Consider the following 19,330-nt stretch of genomic DNA (forward strand, 5'->3'; position numbering starts at 1 on the left):
AGGACACTGCAAAAGACACAGGGTGTTATGAAGGTGCAATAAGCCAGAGAGTGGTCCTCCCTATAATGTAAATAGAGAGACTTCTTTTCAGGAGATTTCTGTATGAAGAACACTTTGCTGAGGTGGAAGTGGGGACTAAGTGAGGTTGGAGTGGAACCATGTTTGCATGAACATGAGAATGTAAAATATGGTCTCTATTTAAATATTTATTAAAATAATTTATTCATTTACCCAGAAGAGTTATTAGGCTTTTTTTGCTGTAAGCTACTTCCTACATTGTAAGACGTGGGTCATGAGACCCTTGATCCCGCCTCGAAATACAATCTGAACCAAATGGGTGAGGCAGTAAAGAGTTTCTTGATTACAATACGTTCTTGCAAGAGGACAAGGTCCACAGTAGCTGATGTTCCCTCTACTCGGAGCACAGGTTCCCTCCCTCGTCTCCCCATTGGCTGGGTCCTGCAAGGTTTTCCTTCCCCCAGTTATCAAAGGAAAGGAAAGAGGCTGGGGGGGGGGAGAAACTTCTCCTTCCTCGCTAGAGTCACCTGACTTCCGGCTTCACCAGCGGAGATAAAAGGAGGGAGGGAAGCAAAGGGGGGAGGGGAGAGGGCTGCTTCCTCCTAATTAAGCCTCTTCATTGAGCGGGGTCACTTCCTGCCTCCCAGGCGGGGCTCCCATTCCTGCCCCCGCTGCCCAGGGTCGCTGCATCTGCCGCTGCCAGGATTTCGGGTGAGTGCAAAGCCAGCGGGGGGGAAGGAGGGAAGGGGCTTGACCTGGACCTGGTGGGGGTCCAGGATGAGAAGCCCCGGGACGGGGAGAGGCGGCCTGCACAAGTCCGGGCGGGGAGAAGAAGAGAAGGGAGGAAAGGGAGCTGCTCTTTTTAATGGGGCCTTGAGGGGGGGGGGGTTCCATTGTGGAAAGAGAGAAGCTTCTTCCTGCCCAGATCTGGTGCAAAGGGAGTTGCATGGAAGGAGGCGGGAAAGGGGAGAGGCTTGGGCATTGCTGCGCAGGTTAATAATAATAATAATAATAATAATAATAATAATAGTACCTGCCCATCTGGCTGGGTTTCCAGTGCGGCTTACAACATAGATAAACCATAATAAAACACCAAACGTTAAAAGCTTCCCAATACAGGGCTGCCTCCAGATGTCTTCTAAAAGTCAGATAGTTGTTTATTTATTTGAAATTGGAAGGAAGGGCGCCACCTCCGAGAAGGCCCTTTGCCTGGTTCCCTGTAACCTCGCTTCTTGCAGGGAGGGAACTGGCAGAAGACCCTCGGAAGTGAACCTCAGTGTAGAGCCTTCCTTCCTTCCTTCCTTCCTTCCTTCCTTCCTTCCTTCCTTCTCTTTAGACACCAGGCGAAAGCATTCCTCTTCTCCCAGGCATTGGGCTCATTAAACAATCTACGGCCTTCACACCTGAATTTGTAGTTGTGTAAGGGGGCGGTTGTCGTTTTTATTTCTTACTGTGCTGTTCAACTCTGATTTTCTATTGTAAGCTGCCCTGTGATCTTCGGAGGAAGGGCAGTATAGAAATGTAAAGAATAGCAGTAAAAATAGGAAGCCCTGTTGTGCTCAAGGGGGTGGTTGGGACAGAGTCTCTGATTAGTATGCATAGCAGGTAAGGCTAAGGAGGGAATAATAATAATAATAATAATAATAATAATAATAATAATAATAATTAATAATAAATAATAATAAATCATTACTTGCACCCTGCCCACCTGACTGGGTTCCTCGGCCACTCTGGAAGGCTTCCAACAAAATAAAAAACACTGAAAACACTAAATACTTCCCTGTAAAGGGCTGCCTTCAGAAGTCTTCCATTTTGTAGAAATAGCCTTTGATTTTAAAGAAATGCCCTCTTTAAGTAATCACGTGATGTAAATATGTACACTAGTGGTCAAAATTGTGGAAACCTTTTGGAAAAGTGTATTTCTGAGGTTTGATGGCTCCTAACACCACTTTTTTTTTGAGTAATACCATAAAATTATATATCAATGGAAATATAATTTAATGAAAAACGTAATGCAATAACTTTTATGAAGGATTATTTATTACAACAGCAGTCATAAAAAAGAAACGTGAAACACATACAATAAAAGAGATATACCAAAATTCTCACCGTGTCAGTTAATACTTAGCTGGGTAACCTTTAGCCTTCCATGGAGTAAAGTAAGCTTTTTAGTTCTGCAGCTGTAATAATGTGAAACTAAGATTAAATTATTTCCCTTATTAATTGGGTTTTATTGCTGGGTTGCTTCTGACTAACAAGTTTCTTTAGTCGGCTCCATAGATTTTTGATTGAGTTAAGGTATGGGCTATGTATTTTGGGGCATTTACATTCCCATTAATGACACAAATTCTATCCACACCTTTTGCCGCCATACAGCCCCAGATCATAGCACTGACTGGGTGTTTCACGGAAGGTGCAATGTAAATAGGATGTAAATCTTCTCCGATTCTCCTCACGTATTTCATGCCATCACTACCAAGCGAGATTTTGGTCTCGTTACTCCAAATAACAATGTGCCATTGTTCTGCTCTCCAGTTAACATGGGTTTAGCCCAGTCTGATTGTGTAGCGACTGCGTCTCCTTATACCTCTTCCAGAATTTAGAATTGCCCCCTTTGGTTAAGTTTCTGCCAATTTTTCTTCTAATATCTTCAGAACTGTAGCCTTGTTCACTTAATAGTACTATTTTACATCCCTTTCTAGGTGACCAGTCAGCTCTTTGCGCCATTTATTTAATTTCATTACGTTTTACAAGCTCACTAAATGAAAAAAACCTCAACCAACTTGACAGCAATCGCAAAACACATTTTTTTAAAAAAATTTTTTATTGAATTTTCAAATTATATCAACATATTTCCACAAATCTTAATTGAACAATTTCTATATCCGTATTTCTCCCCTCCCTCCTCTTTGGCTTTCCCCATATTTCCGTATTGATTTATTAAACAAATTCTATACTCTGCTGATTTTGCTTCTTATATAGTTGTCAAAACCTGCCAAAGAGTCCATATCTTTATACTGTCTTTTTATATAGTTTATAAATGGTTCCCACTCTTTTTTGAAATCGATGTGATGTCTCTCTCATGTATTCTCTCTGTCAGCTTAGCCAGTTCCGCGTAGTCCATAAGCTTGGCTTGCACTGCTTCCTTTGTTGGCGTTTTCTGTTTTCCATACTTGTGCTAATAAAATTCTTGCTGCTGTTGTCGCATACATAAACAATCTCCAATTTTCCTCTCTTGTATCATGATCTAAAATTCGGAGGAGGAAAGTTTCTGGTTTTTAAACAAAGGGTTTTTTCAACATTTTTTTCAGTTCATTATATATCATTTCCCAGTATTCTTTAACCTTCTTGCATTCCCACCATACATGAAAAAAGTACCATCTTTCTCTTTACATCTCCAACATATCTTAGATCCTGTTTTATACATTTTTGCAGTTTTTCCAGTGTGATATACCATCTATATATCATTTTCAAATACAGTGGTACCTCAGGTTACATATGCTTCAGGTTACAGACTCTGCTAACCCAGAAATAGTACCTTAGGTTAAGAACTTTGCTTCAGGATGAGAACAGAAATCGTGCTCCGGCGGCGCAGCAGCAGCAGGAGTCCCCATTAGCTGAAGTGGTGCGTCAGGTTAAGAACAGTTTCAGGTTAAGAACGGACCGCTGGAATGAATTAAGTACTTAACCCAAGGTACCACTGTAATTTTCTCTTAATGATATACAATCTGTAAACTTTACATTTGTTTTCATAAACTTTCCCATTCCTCCAACTGTATATTAAGCCCAACATCCGGAGCCCACTTTATTTGGGCCGATTTTACCTTCTCATCTAAAGTCTCTCCATATAGCAAAATGTTATATGCTCTCTTCAATAATTTGGTATTTCCCTCCACAATTTCCTTTTGAAAGTTTGAGATAGTATAGCTGAACCCCCTTTTATTATCTTCTTTAAATTGCTCATTAATTTGTCTGTGATGCAACCAACTTTGTAAAGTACCTTTCAAGTTTTCATAACTTTTAAATTTCAAACCTTTCTCCTCTTCTATTAACGAATCTCTATATGTTGGCCACTTTCCTTTTTTATCACCCCTCCAGCTACACAGGGTCTAATCCTGCCAGACTTTGGTGGATGTCTCAAAAATTTCCAAGTTGTTGGATATTCAAATCGCAGAGCTTGTCAAAACTGAGAGGCAACTATTTACAAATCCTGTTCTTTCAGCAAAGCAGGAATTTTAGGGTTAAAAATACATTTGCTTTCATTCAGAGGCTGTAATGTAGATTTTTGGGGGCTTTCATCTCATTCATCTCATTCCATCTTATTCACAAAACGTCTCTGCAGGGTTCTCCCCTGAATAGCGGAAGTACGGCTTCCATTTTTAATACTTCTCACTTTGAAGTTCAAATTGAATTTAAGTCCAAATTTTTAAATTCCTCTCCAAAAGCTTCTTTTTCTTTTACCTTATAACAGAAGATCTGTCACTTCAGAGGGCGGCTTTTAGGCTTCGGATATTCAGGTGTGCGTTGGAGCGGACAGCCCGCCTCGACCGTCTTCCCCTTCCCCACCCGCTGCTGATGCAACTGTGGGAGCCGGTTTGATGGGAGACCTGGGGTCAGGTGGACCCCATTGCAGCCCCACTCTTCTGCAGAGTTTTGTGCGGGGGGCTTTTTTTAGCCCCTAAACCTCTCCTCGGTGGCCTGAAATCCCCCTAAGGGCTCTGTCTTACTCAGACAAAGCCCTGGGCGCCGCCATTTCCTCCACGATCCAGCCCGGAAGCCCGCAATCACAAAGTCAACTCTTTGTGACATTTATTGTATTTTATTACATTTTACAAGTTCACTAACTGAAAGAACAAAAAAATCCCCAACCAACTTGATTGCAATCACATAACACACTGACAAATGTCCTGCTTATTTATGTTGCAATCCTTCCTAAAAGTTGTTGTATTACATTCTACTTTAAATTACAGTGGTACTTTAAATTACAGTGGTCTGTTCTTAACCTGAAACTGTTCTTAACCTGAAGCACCACTTTAGCTAATGGGGCCTCCTGCTGCCGCCGTGCCGCCAGAGCACAATTTCTGTTCTCATTCTGAAGCAAAGTTCTTAACCCGAGGTACTATTTCTGGGTTAGGGGAGTCTGTTTCCTGAAGCATCTGTAACCTGAAGCGTCTGTAACCTGAAGTACCACTGTATCTTTCCGTTGATATATAATTTTATGGTATTACTCCCAAAAAGGGGGGTATTATGAGCCATCAAACCCCAGAAAAACACCTTCTCCAAGGTTTCCACAATTTTGACCACTAGTGTATGTTGTCTTCTAGGTCCAAAGACACACATGCACACACAGATAGCATGAGCAAGCAGGGCTCCAAAGTGCTTCTCTTGAGAACTTGCCATCTAAGTTGTTTACTCACGGCAAAAGCTCCTATTTCCCAAAAGGACAGGAGGGGGAGGTCTCTCCCCCACTTTTAACCCACCCACTCCCACCGCACGGAAGGCAAAAGTCTTGTTCATTCACAATCCCTGGATCCACCGCCTCTCCCAGGGGATCCAGATGCAAGCAAGGTGCCTTGTTCTTCTTCATTCAAGGGCCACCCATGTATTCAAAGCAGTCCTTTGCAGATTAAGTCTTAAGTACAAAATAAGTACAAAAACCCGACAAAAAGACTCACGGGTTTATAGTGGCACCTGCTTTCCTAGTCAAGATTCCACATTGTCAGACTGCAGCTCACAAAAACTTAAGCCATAATACATTTATGAGCCTTTAAGGACTGCAAAAGATGAATAAGCAGAAGCATAGTTAATCTATGGACTTCCATCCTACAAGAGACAGTGATGGCCAGCAACTTGGATATCTTGAAAAAACGGATTAAGCTGATTTCTGTGCTCTGCCATCGTAGTCCTAGGCAATAATGCTTCTTAATACTAGTTTCTGGAAAGCACAGGAGGGCAGAGGGCTCTTGGCCTGAAATCTTGCTTGCTGGTTTCCCCCAGGCATCTGCTTGGCCACTGTGAAAACAGGATGCTTGACTAGGTGGGTCTTTGCCCGATGCAGCAGGCTGTTATTAGGTTGTAATACGTTGTAATAATTTTACACTTACATGTGGCATAGGAACACCTCAGTTATACTTCTTCCTCATAGGAGAGACTGCTATTGGAGCATGAGATCATTTCTTCACTTGAAAAAGAAAAAGACAGAGATGTGTCTTATAAGCCAGTTCCACCGTAGATATCTACTATAAAATGATGGTGCTTTCTTAAGTGTGAATGGAGTGATCATGGGTTTCTCTTGCCATTATCTCATCTGCATTCCTAAAAATTTGGAACATGGAGACAGTGGACAATGGAGAGGGTGTTAAAATAAGAGAAGGTGCACATGGGAATTGACATGTGCTTAGTTCATTTATTGTCTTTCCTAAAAGTCTAACAGGATTCTCTCCCTGCCCCAAACAGGTGAGGAAGATGATGGTCAGGATTCTACGGAAAGGTCTGTGAAATCAGTGGGAAGAGCAGAGAAGCCATTTAAATGCAGGGAATGTGGAATGTGCTTTAGCCACTGTGGAAAAATGAGGAAACACCAACGAACTAACACGGGGGGAAAACCGTTTGAATGCATGGAGTGCGGAAAGAGCTTCACTCAAAGTGGTAAACTTAGAAGACATCAACGATCTCACACGGGGGAGAAACCATTTAAATGTATTGAATGTGGAAAGAGCTTTGGTCAAAACGGAGACCTTAGAATACATGAACGAACTCACACAGGGGAGAAACCATTTAAATGCATTGAATGTGGAAAGAGCTTCAGTCAAAGTGGAAACCTTAGAATACATCAACAAACTCACACAGGGGAGAAACCATTTAAATGTATTGAATGTGAAAAGAGTTTCAGTCGTAGTGGAGACCTTAGAATACATCAACGAACTCACACGGGAGAGAAACGGTTTAAATGTATTGAATGTGGAAAGAGCTGCAGTCGTAGTGGTCACCTTAGAATACACCAACGAACTCACACAGGGGAGAAACCATTTAAATGTATTGAATGTGGGAAGAGCTTCAGTCAAAGTGGGACACTTAGAATACATCAACAAATTCACATGGGGGAGAAACTATTTAAATGTATTGAATGTGGAAAGAGCTTCAGTCATAGTGGAGCCCTTAGAATACATCAACGTACTCACACGGGAGAGAAACCGTTTCAATGTATTGAATGTGGAAAGAGCTTCAGTCAAAGTGGAAAACTTAGAATACATCAACAAACTCACACGGGGCATAAACCATTTAAATGTCTTGAATGTGGAAAGAGCTTCAGTCAAAGTGGAAACCTTAGAACACACCAACTAACTCACACAGGGGAGAAACCATTTAAATGCATTGAATGTGGAAAGAGCTTCGGTCAAAGTGGAGACCTTAGAAGACATCAACGAACTCACACGCAGAAACCATTTAATTGTATGGAGTGTGGAAAGAGCTTCAGTCAAAGTGGAGGCCTTAGGAAACATCAGCTAACTCACATGGGGGAAACCACAGATGTAGGGAATGTGGAAAGAGCTTAACACGAAGTGGAGACCTTAATATTTATAAGCAAATTCACACAGGTTAAAAACCATATAAACGTATGCAACGTTCCACTCAAGGTTCACTATTTAATTTACATCAAGAAACTCATAAAGGCAGAAATCAATTTTAAATACATGGAACCCATGTGATGTTTTGGTGTTTGTATTTAAATTTGTATACACATATATATGTATTAAAGTAATGAAGGTCACATATACTTGATGTACAAAAGAAGTTGCAAGTTGTTGCTAGATTATCCAGGGGGAGAATGTGAATCTGGAATGCTCAAGGTGTGTGATGAATCTGTTGAGTTTTGACTCCACCCTTCACTGCCAAAATGATGGGCTGCCCTTGTCTTGTGGATCAGCATCTGTCAGGCTTCAGGGAATTGCCTTCCTTCCCCCTTGGTCGTCGATAAGCAGAACAAAGGAAAAGGAGTCTTCTTACCAGTTAGAAACTTTAATGATCCCAGCAAGGGGACAAAGAACCCGTCTTCTAGAAATGGCGGTGCTCCCAATGAAGAGGTCCAGTCCCTCACATCGCTAGTCACCCCTGCCACTTCTGCGTCTCGTAACCTGAGCCTGTACCCGCTGTGCTTTCTGTCCTGCCACTTTCGCTGCTCTCCTTGACCTTGGGGAGAGTGGATGGATGCTTTCCAGAGACAGTGAATCTGTTAGCTCTCCCCCCCCTCCAGAGTTTCTTCTGCAAGCTGTTCCCCATCCAGTATTTCCCAGCTTCTGCCTTCTGAACTATGTTCCTCTGCAAATCACTTTTCCAAATCTATACAGTCGTCCTGCTCCTGGGAAGATTCAGGGGAGGGGGAGGTTCCCACAAATGCGCCTCAGTGCAGCTCTCCTTAGCTGGGTCCCTCATGATGGTTAGGTTTTGGTTTGGGTGAGAAAGTGTGGGCCTAGGCTGGGGGGGAGCAGAGAGAAGGGAAGAGAAGTAGAGGGGATGCTTTATCCATGCAAGGCTAGTTGGTGTTTCTCCTGAGTACGTTCCTGTAATCAGCGAGCGTGCATTTAGCAGGAGAGCGTCCCTTTGGCTGGGAGCGTAAGATGCTTCAGGAGACATTGGAGCAAAGCATGTTTATCGCACGTGCACTGTGAGAGCAGTGGTGGGGAGATGGTAAATAACTCTCAGGGTGCTTAAAAGTAGGCTGTTGTTTCGTGTGAGGGGGTGGGGGGAGGAGAGTTTTAGCGACGCTGTACAGGAAGAGCCAAGCGCACCTACAGGATACATGTGCTTGCTACTTTGAGTTTGAAGCTGGGCAGTGGAATTGGCACATGCTTCTGCTGAAAGCAGATCTAGGGAAGATTAAGTTAATTGCAACCATAAAAACACTTGGGTCCCATTAGAGAGGCTGCTCATGAGGCCGGAGGAACATCGCCCTGCTGTGAGATGTAAAGTCCACCACTCCCTGCAAGGTCTTTTCCACCTGGCCAAAGGGGTGGGGCCCAGACTCACCCAGCTCTACTATGTTAAATGTGAATTCTGTAGTTGACCTTTGTACTGTTTTATTTTGAAATCTTTAAGATAATATTTTTGTTTTCTGTTACGTTGTTTTGACCGTATACTCTATATTGTGGCTGGGGAGAGCCAGCTGGGTGGGGTATAAATAATAAATTAGTAGTAGTAGTAGTAGTTATTATTATATTTCACATTTTTCTCGCACTCTCCTAAGTAGTAGTAGTTATTGAACCTTAACACAGAAACAGGTATAGATATAGTCTGGGGTGCCAGTAAGGCGGTGTTAAGAGGGTTCTTTATCCAACAAAACAGTTATAGGAGGAAGGTAAGAGAACAAAAGAAAGAAGAAATTCTAACACAGATAGGAGAGTGCGAGAAAAAACTAATAAGAAACCCAAAAGATGAACAAAATATACAAATAATAAAAATGTTGCAATCCCAATACTCAATGTTGACAAACCAGGAAATCGAATGGAAAATTAAATTAATGAAACAGAAATATTTCGAATCAGCTAACAAAACGGGCAAACTATTAGCTTGGCAACTGCGTAAAAGACAAAAACAAAATGTGATAAATAAAATAAAAATAGAGGAGCAGTTAATAGAAGACCCAAAAGAAATAAAGGAAAATTTCCTTAAATTTTATGAGAAGCTGTACAAAAAAGAGAAGGAAGAAATAACCCAAATAGAAAAATATTTAGAAGACTACAGCGGGAGAAGCATAACAGAGGAGGAAAGAATTCAATTAAATAATCCTATAAGAATAGAGGAGATCCAGGGTGCAATAAGGAAGATGAAAATAGGAAAAGCCCCAGGACCGGATGGATTGTCAGCCAAATATTACTAAGTATTAGAAAACCAACTAACGCCAGTGCTATGTGACATCATGAATAACATCCTAAGAGGAGGAAGGGTACCAGAGACATGGAAAGAGGCCCACATCACAATGATTCCTAAACCAGACACGGATAAATTGAACATTAAGAACTATAGACCTATATCACTCTTAAATAATGATTACAAAATCTTTGCGGAGGTGATGGCAAGCAGGCTTAAAAATGTTTAATAAATATAATACATAAAGATCAGGCAGGATTTCTTCCAAACAGGTTTTTGAAAGATAATATAAGGCATACGGTAAACATTATTGAATATTTGGAGTGTAAGAACGAAATACCCGCGGTGCTAATTTTTATAGACGCCGAAAAGGCATTTGATAACGTGTCTTGGAGGTTTCTATTGAAGAGTATGGAGAAAGCAGGGTTAGAGGGTGAGTTCATGGATGGAATAAAAGCAATATACTCGAATCAATCTGCAAAATTGATTATAAATAATAACCTAACAAACTCCTTTAAGATTGAAAAAGGAACAAGACAGGGATGCCCCCTGTCACCGCTTTTATTTATCATGGCACTAGAGGTAATCATAAATAAAATAAGAGTAACACCAGAGATCCAAGGGATTAAAATAGGAACGAAAGAATTTAAAGTAAAAGCGTATGCGGATGACCTAATGCTATCCCTGGAAAACCCACAAAGAAGTGTTGGTATAGCTTTGGAGATGCTAGAGGAATTTGGCAAATTATCCGGTTTTAAATTAAACAAATTAAAGACAAAAATGCTGACCAAGAATGTGGGAAAGGAGGAAAGTGAAAAATTGGAAAGGGAGTATGGAATTAAAGTGGCAAAAAAAGTAAGATATCTGGGAGTTTGGCTAACTACAAAAAATATAAATTTAATCCAGGACAATTATTTTACAACATGGAAGGAGATTAAGAAAGACCTAGAAATATGGAACAGAGTGAAGCTTTCGTGGAGAGGAAGAATGGCAGCGATAAAAATGAACTTACTTCCGAGAATGTTATTTTTGTTCCAAAACATCCCAGTAATTAGAGGTTCCAAAATATTCAAGGAGTGGCAAAGAACCCTTTCGAAATTTATATGGCAAGGTAAAAGGCCAAGAATTAGTTTTAAAATTCTTACAGATAGGAAAGAGAGAGGGGGTTTCTCGGTACCAAATTTGAAACTTTATTATGAAGCCGCCAGCCTCTGTTGGATCAAGGATTGGATTACCTTGGAAAATACTGACTTGCTGGACCTGGAGGGGTTCGATAATAGGTTTGGCTGGCACTCTTATCTATGGCAAAATAAAGAAAAGGTGCATAGAGGATTTTCAAATCATATCATCAGGGGGCCCCTCTATGAAGTGTGGGAGAGGAATAAAAAACTTTTAGAATGGAAAACACCTTGGTGGTTATCCCCAATGGATACACTAATAATAAAAAAGGTTAATATGGAGGGAGAAAGGTTAACATATGAAGACCTATTGACAAGATCAGAAACCGGATGGAAGATGAAAACGTATGAGGAGCTGAAAGATAAATTATCTGGCTGGCTACAGTTCCATCAAATAAATGCAATATGGACAGCCGATAAAAAAATAGGGATGAATGAAAAAAAATCTAAGTTCCAGATAGAGATAATTGAAGGCAAATATAAACTACTATCTAAAATGTACAATATATTATTAGAGTGGGACACCAAGGATGAAGAAATAAAGGAGGTAATGACAAGATGGGCAATGGACCTGGGTTATAATATAGAGTACGATAAATGGCTGAAATTATGGACTAGTGGAATGAAGTTCACGGCATGTGTAACACTCAGGGAAAATTTAGAAAAGATGATGTATAGGTGGTACATCACTCCAGCAAAGTTGGGGAAAATGTACAAAACAGGAAATAAGAACTGCTGGAAGTGTAAGACCAAAGAGGGCAATTTTTTCCACATGTGGTGGACATGTGACGAAATGAAGAAATATTGGGAACTTATCTATAACGAGTTAAAAGAAATATTTAAATATACATTCCCTAAAAGACCGGAAGCATTCCTACTAGGAATAGTCGGGGACGAAATTAAAAAAGAGGATAAAGTACTATTTCAGTATGCCATGGCCGCTGCCAGATTGTTAATTGCCCAAAACTGGAAGAATCAAAATACCCCATCAATTAGAGAATGGCAAACAAAATTATTTGAATTTGTTAATTTAGCAAAAATGACACAAAAAATTAGAAACCAAAAGAATGCAAAGTTTATGAATGACTGGAACAAATTTATGACCTACATTGAAGGGAATCATAGAAACTTAAAGACTATAGCAGGTTTGATATAAATCTTACGATGTGTAAATCAGTAACAAGTATAAGCTGCAGGAGAAATTAATTATGGATATTAAGAAGCCTGAAAGCGGGAGGGATGGAGGTCGGGAGGGGGAAGAAGAGGGATCTAAGTTTTTAAAGTTATAAAGAAACAAATGTGAAGACTAATAATTGGAATGGAAATGGATAAGATTATTATGTTATATTTGGACATTTGCAACCTATTTATTCATTTATCTACTTACTTTTACTTATATTTTCTTTATTTATTTCTATTTTTTGTAATGGTTGATTTGGTGTTTTTTTATTTCTTTCTTTGGGTATATATATGAAACTTAATAAAAAGAAATAAAAAAAAAATTTCACATTTTTCACATTGTTTTATTGATTTAATATGCTGTGAACTGCTTTGAGGTTTTTCTTGAAGATATAAAGTGGAATGGAAATTAAATTAAAAAGGTATAGAGCAGGGATATCCAACATGGGGTTGCTCAGATGTTGGGAAACAACTCCCATAAGGCTCAGCCCGTACGGCCAAGAGTGATGGGAGTTGTAGTTCAAAAGCTCAAGGGTGGAAAATCTCATGTTTCTTACAACTTTTCATTATGAATAATTATAGGTAAAACATTTGTTGATACAAAGCTCATTTTTAGCTTCCAGGAGCTTCTGCTTTATAAACAAACCCAAATATATTGAAACACTTTACTTTAAAACCAAATTTTAGAACAGAGGCAAACATAACTTTTTTTTGAAAAAAAATCTTTTCACTTTACAAACCATAATTTTCTCAATCCAAGATCTGCTTTTCATATGTATGAAAATACTTTGTTAACAAAGAGATACCAAAATGATGATAAAAAATCTGCAATGAAACATTATCAGCATTTAAAATGAAATGCCAGTGGGATGTTCAAAGCATTGAGTTACAAATTAAGGCAAAGATCATCCATTGCTAGGTAGTCCAGGAGACTTTCCGTATTTTTCGCCCCATAGAGCGCACCTATGGCGGACCACAGCCCCCAGAACAGGCTGCTACCCGCAAGCCTAGGGAGCCGGCGTGACTTCGTGCCAGGCTCCCAAGGGTTACGGAGAGCTGCCCGAAGCCCGGGGTGCGCTGTTCAGGATGGAGACAGCTCTCCACAATCCTAGAATCAACCCCTGGCCCCCACAGCCCGCTTTTGCCTGTAAGTAGACTTGATTCAAAGATCACATAAATCATCATGATTTTTTCCTCATTGATTCTGATGGGCAGGGCGAGTTAAGTCACTGCATGGAGGTATATATGGGTCTGAGTGGCAGGTGATCCACTGCCAGACCGCCATCTTGACAAGAATCTTTCTCAAGGCCTTGTCTTCAAGAGGACGGGCAATGAATTCTGATTGCTTGCTTGGAACAGAAATGTATTTGGGAGACACCGCTGAAGAGAAAAAGGGAAAACGCTCACAGCCCACACAAATTATCCAGGCTGCTGTGTGGCAGAAATGCATTTTCCCACCTTCCCTTGAAACAGCCTTGCCCTACAACGCTGTGTCACAAGCTGCCCTTGGGAATGGTCCCAGATCTCAGAAGGCAGGCAGTGGGGACGAGTGCTGTGTTTCCCTGGGAGGAACACAAAACTGGAGGCTGCTGAGCAAAATGGCCCCCAAGGGCTCCATTGTGTTCCCACTTACCTCCTGATTGCTTGCCTTCTCCCTCGAGGGCCACATCCACACCACATTTAAATCACTCTAGTACCCCTTCAGTCAGTCATGGCTTCCCCCAAAGCATTCTGGGAGCTGTAGTTTGCTAAGAGGAGACTCTCTGTTCCCCTCTCAGAGATATAATACGTAGAGTGGCTTCACTATCTATTCCTTGTCACAGAGAACTTGGTGAATTGTAACTCTGAGGGAAATAAGGGTTTTAAGGGTTGCCATGGTTAAAGACTTGATTGCCTCTTCTCTTCTCCCCCCACCCCCCGGCAATATAGCTTCTATAGTTTCTATAGCCTACATATGGTAGAGATATTTAAAATGAGAGTCCTCATAAGGACTCTTTTTTGCTCTTCAAAATATGGCAACCACACCTAACAGCTCCAAGCAACCTTAACAAACTACAGCTCCCAGAATTATTTGGGGGAAGCCATGAATGTTTAAAGTGGTATACAGTGGTACCCCCTGCCCCCTTGACCCGCGCCCGTCCTGGCTGATTAGAGCATGTCTAGATGAGGTGCGGGTCCCCCTGGATGAGATCATTAATCAGTCCCTTGGTACGTGGACTTTCCCAGGGGAGTTGAAGGAAGCAGTGGTGCATCTATTCTTAAAGAAAACATCTCTAGATCCTTCAGATCTATCCAATTACCGCCCGGTATCGAATCTTCCATACCTGTGTAAGGTAATTGAGAGAGCAGTTGCCGAACAGCTTGGTAGGTTTCTGGATGAAACATAGGCTCTGGACCCATTTCAGTCCGTCTTTCATCCTGGTTACAGGACTGAGATGGCTTTGGTTGCCCTATAGATCTCCATAGACAGCTGGATTGAGGCGGGTCGGGACTGCTGATTCTCTTACATCTGTCAGCAGCCTTCACGAACCTTTGGACCACCGCCTTGCCGACGTAGGGATTCAGAGCACAGTCCGATAATGGCTGCTCTCCTTTATCTCAGGTCGGGGACAGAGGGTGGTGCTAGGGAGGGAGTTGTCACTGCGGTACTCCTTGGTGTGTGGTGTCCCACAGGGTGGAATCCTTTCCCTGATGCTTTTAAATATCTTTTACGTGCCCCCTTGCCCAGATTGTCCGGAGCTTTGGGCTGTATTGTCATCAATATGCTGATGACACCCAGCTTTATCTGTTGATGGACGGCCGCCCTGACTTGGCATCGGACACACTGACCAGATGCTTGGAAGCTGTGGCTGGATGGCTGCATGGGAGCCGGTTGAAGTTAAATCCTTGGAAGACAGAGGTCTTCTGGCTGGGTCGGGACAACATGGGATTGGGGGCCCAACTCCCATCTCTTGCGGGGGCTCAATTAGTGCCAGCGCCTTCTGTCAAGAGCTTGGGTGTAACCTTTGACGCCTCCCTTTCCATAGAGGCACAGGTTGCAGCCACAGCAAAGGTGGCATTTTTCCATCTCCACCGTATTAAAGCAGTTGGTCCCTTACCTTTCTCGCCCTGATCTGGCCACAGTGATCCATGCAACGGTCACCTCCAGGCTTAATTATTGTGACTCACTCTATGTGGGGCTGCCCTTGAAGCTGACCCAGAAACTCCAGCGGGTGCAGAATGCCGCGGCGAGGCTCCAGTGCTTTACCAACTGCACTGGCTCCCGGTGGAGTACAGGGTCAGGTTTAAGGTGCTGGTTTTGACCTTTAAAACCCTATGCGGCCTAGGACCCACTTACCTATGGGACCGCCTCTCCTGGTATGCCCTGCGGAGGACCTTAAGGTCCGCAAATGACAACATTTTGGAGGTCCTGGGTCTCAAGGTGGTTAGATTGGTCTCAACTAGGGCCAGGACCTTTTCAGTACTGGCCCCAACTTGGTGGAACGCTCTGCCACAAGAGACTAGGGCGCTGCGGAACTTGACATCTTTCCGCAGGGCCTGCAAGACAGAGCTGTTCCACCCGGCCTTTGGTTTGGACTCAGTCTGACCTTTATGTTTCCCTCCCCTTATGGTTTTGATTTATGGGCTACTTTTAAAATCAGGCTGCATTTTAAATTGCATTTTAATCTGTATTTTAAATTGGTTTTTTCTCCCCCCATTATGTTTTTACTGCAGTTTTACTGCTGTTGTCCGGCTCTGGCCAGGGAGGGCGGGGTATAAATAAAATTTATCATTATTATTATTATTATTATTATCATCATCAGACATTAAGAACTTCCTGATCCTGCTTTATAAGACATCTGAAGGCAGCCCTGTATGGAGAAGTTTTAATGTTTGATGCTTCATTGGTTTTTAAAAAATATGTTGGGAGTTCCCCTAGTGGCTGGGGAAACCCAGCCAGATGAGCAGGTATAAATAAGGTTGTTGTTACAATATTATTATTCTTATGCTTAATTGAATAGCAGTTCCCGGAAGCCGCCGGAGGGGAGAGATGCTCTTCAGCTCCCATCCTCCTTGCAGGCTTGGCCACCGTGAGGAGACAGTGCTGAGATTCCTGCATTGCAGGGGGTTGGACTAGATGACTCTCAGGGTCCCCTTCCATCTCTACGATTCTATGATTCTAACAGGGTGCGGGACTAGATGGGCTTGATCAAACTACAGGGCTCTTCGTGCGGAGGGGTATGTGAGTGAGTGAGGAAAGAATGTACCTTCAGAGAGAGGCCCCTGTCTCTTCTTTGCAAAGAGGCTAAATCAGGAGCAACCCCCCCCCCACCCGTCGCTTCTGTGTGTGCATGCAGAGGAACGTGTTTTTCTCTCTCTCTCTCTCTCTCTCTCTCTCTCTCTCTCTGTGTGTGTGTGTGTGTGTGTGTGTGTGTGTGTGTGACTGAGAGAGAGAGAACCTTCAGGGAGAGGCCATGTCTCTTATTTGCAACCAGGATGAAGGAGCTGCAATACCCCCACACTTGACCCACCGCTTCCCTGCCTGCTCTCTCTCCACCCCCAACCCCAGTTCCATGGTTATTGCATTGCACCCCCCCCAAAAAAAAGTTTGCTTACCCTGAGGCGCTTTGCACTCACCGGATTCCTTGCAGGACAAGGACAGTGCATGACGGAAGAGGGGGCGGGTCAGCTGTTCTAATTAAGCCCCGCCCCTTTCCCAAGTCAGTATCGAGCAGCAGCTTCCACTCTCTGCCTTTAACCTTTAAGGCAACGAGCATCTGTTCCCTATACTCGAAACCCAGGTTCCCTCCCTTCTCTCCCCATTGGCTGGGTACTGCAATTATCCCGCCCCCGGAGATATCCTGCCTCCCAGGCGGGGGCTCCCATTCCCGGCCCCGCTGCCCAGGGTCGCTGCCACCATCGCCAGGATTTCGGGTGAGTGCAAAGCCAGCGACGGGGAAGGAGGGAAGGGCTTGGCAAGGGGTGGGGGTCCAGGATGAGAAGCCCCGGGACGGGGAGAAGAAGAGAAGGGAGGAAAGGGAGCCGTTTCTCTTAATGGGGCCTTGAAGGTGGAGGCGGGGAGGGGTTTCCACTGTGGAAAGAGAGAAGCTTCCTCCTGCCCGGATCTGGTGCAAAGGGAGTTGCAGGGAAGGAGGCGGGAAAGGGGAGAGGGTTGGGCATTGCTGGGCAGGCTCGCAATAAAATAATAATAAATATAATAAATATAATAATAATGCCAATTATTATTTTCTGGGTTTCACCAGCCCATTTTCTGGGTTTCCCCAGCCACTCTGGGCGGCTTCCAACAAAATAAGAAACACCAAAAACATCCAAACATCCAAGTCTTCCGTTTTGTAGAGGCGATGGGGACATGGATTGCTGGATGGCAGAGGGAGAAAGAGGAAAAGATGGGAAGGAAAACAAAGGCAGGGGGGTCCTGGCAGGAAGAAGGAAGGGGTGAGGCCTTCTCCAAAGCAGCTCTTTGTTTCTTGAACTCCTTTCATAAAGTAGTGGGGGCAGGGCCGGATTTAGGTTTGATGAGGTCCTAAACTACTGGAGGTAATGGGGCCCTTTATATGTCCAGCTATCCTTTGTCAACAGCAAATGGTTGCTGTTTTTTGTGTTGAATATAGGCTGCATGGTAATTTATGGACCTAATCGGTATCTTAAAAAATACAGTTGAGAAATATATTAATAATGAAATACAATTACGAAGTATATTAATAGTGAAATAATTATTAAGCTCTAACTTAAAATGATTTTGTTATTCATAACAAACTTAATAATGCAAACACATTGGCATATGGCAATAACAAAAGTTCCTTTAGAAACAGTTTGACGAGGGCAGTAATGACGAGGGCCTGCTCGTCACAAAAATAAATCAGTCTCACACCAGGATGCTTTTTTGTAAAGGGTCTAACAGCCTCAGGAGAGAGAGAGAGAAAAGCCTCTCTGGAGCTGCAGCCCAGCATTTTTATTAAGAACAGTACAACAGTGTATCAATCATCATGCAAGGCAAACACCAAATATGGGGATCACCCCATTATCAAGCCATACAATAAGAACCAATCACCTTCCTTGCATGAGGCGATCACGCGCTCATCATGCCTAACACAGCCTGCAGTATCAAAAGGTCAAACTATAGTAAATTTCCATCCTGGCATCCATCTTGTCATGTAGGTACAAACAACCATTTTCCTACATGCCCTCTTTTCTTATTTGTTTTATGAAAAGTAAAAAATAAAATTTAACAAAACCTAATCAGAATCATTTGTTTCATTTCCTAAACGCTGATATCTTGCAATGTAAATTCCTCTTGTGACTCCAGTGGTAGGTCTTGGACGATACCACCAGGTACTACATTGAGCAAACAAAGAGGGTAGGCATTGAATGCAGCAACACAACACAATAAATCCTGCAACAAGCAAAATTACAATTAGTAAAATTTTTCTTAACCACACTCTATTAGGCAACCAGGAAGACAACCATTCCCATGGATCAAAACCTTCGGGAGGATTCAAAGGATTATGGGCTATCATTTGTTCCATATAATCAATAGTAGCAGAAATATTGGCCGATTGATCAGATATATACATACAACAATGGGAATGAATTAAAGCACAAACTCCACCTTTGGAAGCAAGGATTACATCTAAAGCATAACGATTTTCAAGAGTCACATCTCTCATTTCTGACATTTCTTTGTTAATTAATTTTAAGGCCAAGATAGTAGAATTAAACAAGGCTTCAGTCCAATTAGCCAATTTGTGCAAATCACGGTAATTCATGCCTGCACCTAAAGAGGGCAGGAGAGATCTAGAGACGGCTGTCCCTGTATATTGAGAGATAGGTGATCGCACTTCCCTTTTGTTACGCAAACGAACCACTGGGAGCTTGTCCAGTTTATAGACCAGGGGTATGACTATTCCTAAGGTGCACGTTCCAGAAAAGGCAAAGGGGATTTCTTTGTAGGCTCTAGTACCACAAAATAACCATAAATCAGATTGAAGCAAACATGTAGATTTGCTACTTTCCTTCATCCAATCAAACCAAACATAAAAATCTCTACACATAGCCTGTTGTTCATAAGTCATGTTGGTCGTGACATT

The 19,330-nt window shown here is 42.4% G+C and overlaps 2 protein-coding genes and 1 long non-coding RNA gene across 4 annotated transcripts in view; 2 read left to right on the plus strand and 1 right to left on the minus strand.

Annotated features, from left to right (window-relative positions):
• LOC308470078 (uncharacterized protein) overlaps positions 1-7,709 on the plus strand; it is a 108,043-nt gene extending 100,334 nt beyond the window's left edge. Inside the window, exon 3 of the mRNA XM_080993345.1 lies at positions 6,475-7,709. Coding sequence (XP_080849471.1) covers positions 6,475-7,574 — 1,100 coding nt within the window. The 3' untranslated portion in view covers positions 7,575-7,709. The remainder of the gene's footprint in view (positions 1-6,474) is intronic.
• The window catches only part of LOC308469605 (uncharacterized protein), a 118,812-nt gene that overhangs the window by 81,941 nt on the left and 17,541 nt on the right, over positions 1-19,330 (plus strand). The window lies entirely within an intron of this gene.
• LOC308470220 lies at positions 2,041-6,468 on the minus strand. Its single transcript, XR_013982273.1, has 2 exons — positions 6,123-6,468; positions 2,041-3,265 (listed from the first exon to the last, which is right to left on the minus strand). It is a non-coding gene; the product is annotated as an uncharacterized lncRNA (long non-coding RNA).

This window comes from Podarcis pityusensis, assembly GCF_964106645.2.
Source record: "Podarcis pityusensis genome assembly, chromosome: 2".
NCBI classification, from domain to species: Eukaryota; Metazoa; Chordata; class Lepidosauria; order Squamata; family Lacertidae; genus Podarcis; species Podarcis pityusensis.